General features: G+C 33.7%; 1 protein-coding gene across 1 annotated transcript; it reads left to right on the forward strand.

The window, feature by feature from the left end:
• Positions 1-3,180: 3,180 nt before the first annotated feature.
• LOC132746137 (transmembrane protein 64-like) lies at positions 3,181-4,224 on the forward strand (the record flags this gene model as incomplete). Its single annotated transcript, XM_060735216.1, is given in 1 exon segment — positions 3,181-4,224. A coding segment is annotated over 1 exon segment (589 nt), but the record flags the coding sequence as incomplete, so codon positions are not given.
• Positions 4,225-4,300: the final 76 nt, after the last annotated feature.

The raw sequence follows: 4,300 nt of genomic DNA on the forward strand, positions 1-4,300 counted from the left end.
AACTATGTAATACTTTAAGGTTACTTCTATAATAAGGGAAACTTGACCTTTAAATCTTGTGCAAGTCCAGTTTATATTATTATCGCATGGCTGTGAGCTTTTCCTTTGTTCTTTCTAACCCATTATACTCAGTACACTTCAATGAGCATTTCAAAACTGTATTGATATATAACAGTACAGTTTTTTCATTGATTCATATAGGGAAAAAACTCGACTGTTATATATCGGTCGAGTTTTTTTTGCACCTTGTATATATCAATACAGTTTTTTCATAGAGGCTGCAATGGGGCAGTGGTAACGCCCATTCCGAGTAGCAAAAAAACCCCATAAAATAATAAAAAAATGAAATCAATAAAATAAAATAAAATAAATATATAAATACAATGAAAAATATAAACAAAGATAATTAATGAAATGAAAAAAGCCCTTTAATCTTAAATCAATCTTGGTAACAGTATACAATCCGCCTCTTATATTGGATGTCTTTTTATGCCCCCACAGAGTGGGAGCATATAGCGCTGCACTTGTCCGTCCGAGTGTCAGTCCGTCAGTCCGTCCGTACGTCCCGAAATCTTGTGAACGCAACTCCTCTTAAACCGGATGGCAGATTTTGCTTAAACTTACAGGGATAAACAACCTTAATGTGTAGATGGTAGTAAAGGAAGGAATTTTCGCTACGACCAAATTTAACAGAATTATGGCCCTTTGTTGATTTTTTCACTAGATACTATGAAGAAATTTTGTGAACGCAACTCCTCTTAAACCGCATGGCAGATTTTGCTCAAACTTACAGGGATGAACAACCTTAATGTGTAGATGGTAGTAAAGGAAGGAATTTTTGCTGCGACCAAATTTAACAGAATTATGGCCCTTTGTTGATTTTTTCACTATATACTATGTAGAAATTTTGTGAACGCAACTCCTCTTAAACCTCATAGCAGATTTTGCTTAAACTTACAGGGATGAACAACCTTAAGGTGAAGGTGGTAGTAAAGGAAGGAATTTTTGCTGCGACCAAACTTTACAGAATTATGGCCCTTTGTTGATTTTTTCACTATATACTATATAGAAATTTTGTGAATGCAACTCCTCTTAAACCGGATGGCAGATTTTGCTTAAACTTCCAAGGATGAACAACCTTTATGTGTAGATGGCAGTAAAGGAAGGAATTTTCGCTGCAACCAAATTTAACAGAATTATGGCCCTTTGTTGTTTTTTTCATTATATACTATGTAGAAATTTTGTGAACGCAACTCCTCTTAAACCGGATGGCAGATTTTGCTTAAACTTCCAGGGATTAACAACCTTAATGTGTAGATGGTAGTTAAGGTAGGAATTTTTGCTGCGACCAAATTTAACAGAATTATGGCCCTTTGTTGATTTTTAGTTTTCAACTTGTGGCACATGTAGTCCAAAAAATATTTGACCTAGAGTCATAAGATTGACAGAACAGTGGTGTGTGGGGGCATCCGTGTCCTATGGACACATTTCTAGTGTATATTTTTTTGCGGCAGCGAAAACAACTTGAAAAACTGCCTTATGATAAATAACTGTAATGTAGCTAACGATTAATTTATTTATTTGTTTCTACACAAAAAAGAAAACATTATGCCATTGCGATAAAACAGTTATAGTATATGAAACTCGTTAGTTACGGGGGTATAACACTGGCTTGGGCGACATCTCGGGATGTTTCTGCAAAAAAAAATTGTCTCGGCCTAACGGCCTCGCCATTTTTTTAGCAGAAACACCCCTTGATGTCGCCCCAGCCAGTGTTATACCCTCGTAACTAACTCGTTTCATATACTATAACTATTACGTATAAGTATTAAATATTTTGTGGTATATACATGTACATGTAGGTGTTTATATTAAAGTTTCTTGTAGGGCTTAAAGCCTTTACATATTTATAAGGTCAGCAGTCAGGTTGGTGAATTGTATGAAATACCGTAGTATTTTAGACATGGTACGGTTTTGTATCATTTATATATGGTAAATTGAAAAGGTTAATTTCCCCTCTTGGTAAATACCAAACATGAATAAATAATGAATATATCACAGTCGGACACTCAGTGATATTTTCATTCATATTAAATTACTATTGTTGATGAAATGTTCAGCAAAACCATGTTTTACATGTACATTATGCATTTATAATAGATTAAATGGTTTTAGAGGCTTCTGGCAATGTTTTCAGCCTATTCCTGTAGAGTCAGTGCAGACAAAGTGGTTATATAAATATCATGTATGCATTTATTATGTCCTGAAAAAAAAATTCTACCTAAAATACATGCAAATCATTGAACATTAATAGCATTCAACAGATAAAAAATTCTGTATTATGTAAGTGCAAAATACGGTTTCATTATATAGAAGTGCCAACTTCTACTATTCTTAGTTGGTTCCCATCTTGGCTGTGCTTTAGGTACATACATAGTACATGTATTTTGAAACAAGAACCAAAAGTAATGTATATTCATTCACCATTCATGAATTTTATTTCTTGATCACTATATTTCTGTAAATAAAATCTCTTTTTGTCTTAAAATTTTAAAGTATATATTAAAAGGAAAATTATGTGGTAGTAGCTTTCAGAGGCCTTGTGTTTAATGGTACTGGCAGCTTGGAAAATTGATAAATCTCAATTGATCATTGGTCTCGCTTGATATCAATTTGCACACGCTGCTCGCTGCTCAGTAATAAAATATAAAGCCTCAGAAAGCTACTACAACTAAATATTCTATTTCTGTATGCATTGCTTATAAATTTTTTTTGTATTTTCAAGTAGTGTACTTTGCACAGTGTCGCAACACTAATAAGATTTAGATACTTACATTGTACTTCTATTGCAGAAAACCAATGAAAAACTGATCTTTGATCATTTTATTGCTTTTATAGATTATGATATTATAAAAGTTATAAGCTTATTGCTCCCATATTCAGGTTTCAGGTCATTGAATAGTTTGCCAATAACTGATAATTTGACTGTTTTTACTGATAATAATAATCTATTGAGTAATACATGTAAATATTACAGTAAATAAATTTTTCTTTTATTTTCAGGGCATTCATTGCAAAATTGGTCAATAACTGATAATTTTAAATGCAGTGGCTGATTACTTTTGTTATCAATTTGTTACAGTTTACATTGTAATATTTTTCTTTATTTTACAGGTCATGCAAAAACTGGCCAATAGCTGATTATTTCACTACATTGACTGATTATTGAATAAGTTAACAATCAGTGAGGCTGGCTGGTTGGCGTCTCAAGTATGTATCTATAACTTGGTTATCAATTGGACTTGTACCCTTGGAACGGAGTGTTATGACACTGGTTTAGGACAGATTTATCTACAAATTAACGCTCTAACATGAACTAATTAATCACGAGAAGTGCTTGATTCATATTTATGGTTAACAAAAGCATCAAGGAAGAAATCTACAACATCTACATGTATTTGATTTCATGCTAAACAAAGTAGAAATGATGAAAAAAAATGGTGTTGCTAAATTCATAGCAGAATTGTAATAATAAAAAATGAGTTGTGAAAGACAATCAAAATTGTGACTGTATACAAATTGTTTTAATTGATAGTTACTGAACAGGAAATGAAGTTAAAAGCGTGAAAGTCAAGATGACAATGTGGAAAGATAATTTACAAAACATACACGCGAACGATGCTAAAGAATTTCTGCTTGGCGGGACATCGACAATGGATCAGGTCTTTCTGTCACACCAGTGTCCACGCATTGAGTCGACAGATTTTACAATCGACGTCTGCAACAACAAGCTGGACAAGGTCTCATCGCCAGCTATTAGTGAGCCGCGGGAACCTTTTGATTTTAGTACGGATAATAAGAAAACGAATTGTTATCAGGTGACGCTGTCGTCTTTTGTGTTAATAGCCATCATCTGCTTTCTTCTTCTATTATGTCGAGATTACATCAAAGATCTTCTAGTATGGATGGAAAACGTTGACCTCACGGTCAGCTTTTTGATATTTTTGGTTCTTTACACCATAGTGTCGTACCCAATGGCGTGGGGCGTGATTCTGTTAATGATAGCATGCGGATATTTATACGGATTAATTTATGGACCGATAGTCGTGGAAGTTTGTAGTGCCGTAGGAGTAGCTATAGCTCATGTGACGATGAAAAGATTTTGCCGTAGTTTTATAATTAAGAAATTTTATAATGACAATATGACAGCTGTGATATCTGTAGTTCGGGGGTAAACATGGTTTTTTAAAGTAGTGGCATTAACTAGACTTACACCTCTACCATTTGGTCTTCAAAAAGC

This window comes from Ruditapes philippinarum, unplaced genomic scaffold, assembly GCF_026571515.1.
Source record: "Ruditapes philippinarum isolate M1 unplaced genomic scaffold, ASM2657151v2 ctg15206_1_1_1_1, whole genome shotgun sequence".
NCBI classification, from domain to species: domain Eukaryota; kingdom Metazoa; phylum Mollusca; class Bivalvia; order Venerida; family Veneridae; genus Ruditapes; species Ruditapes philippinarum.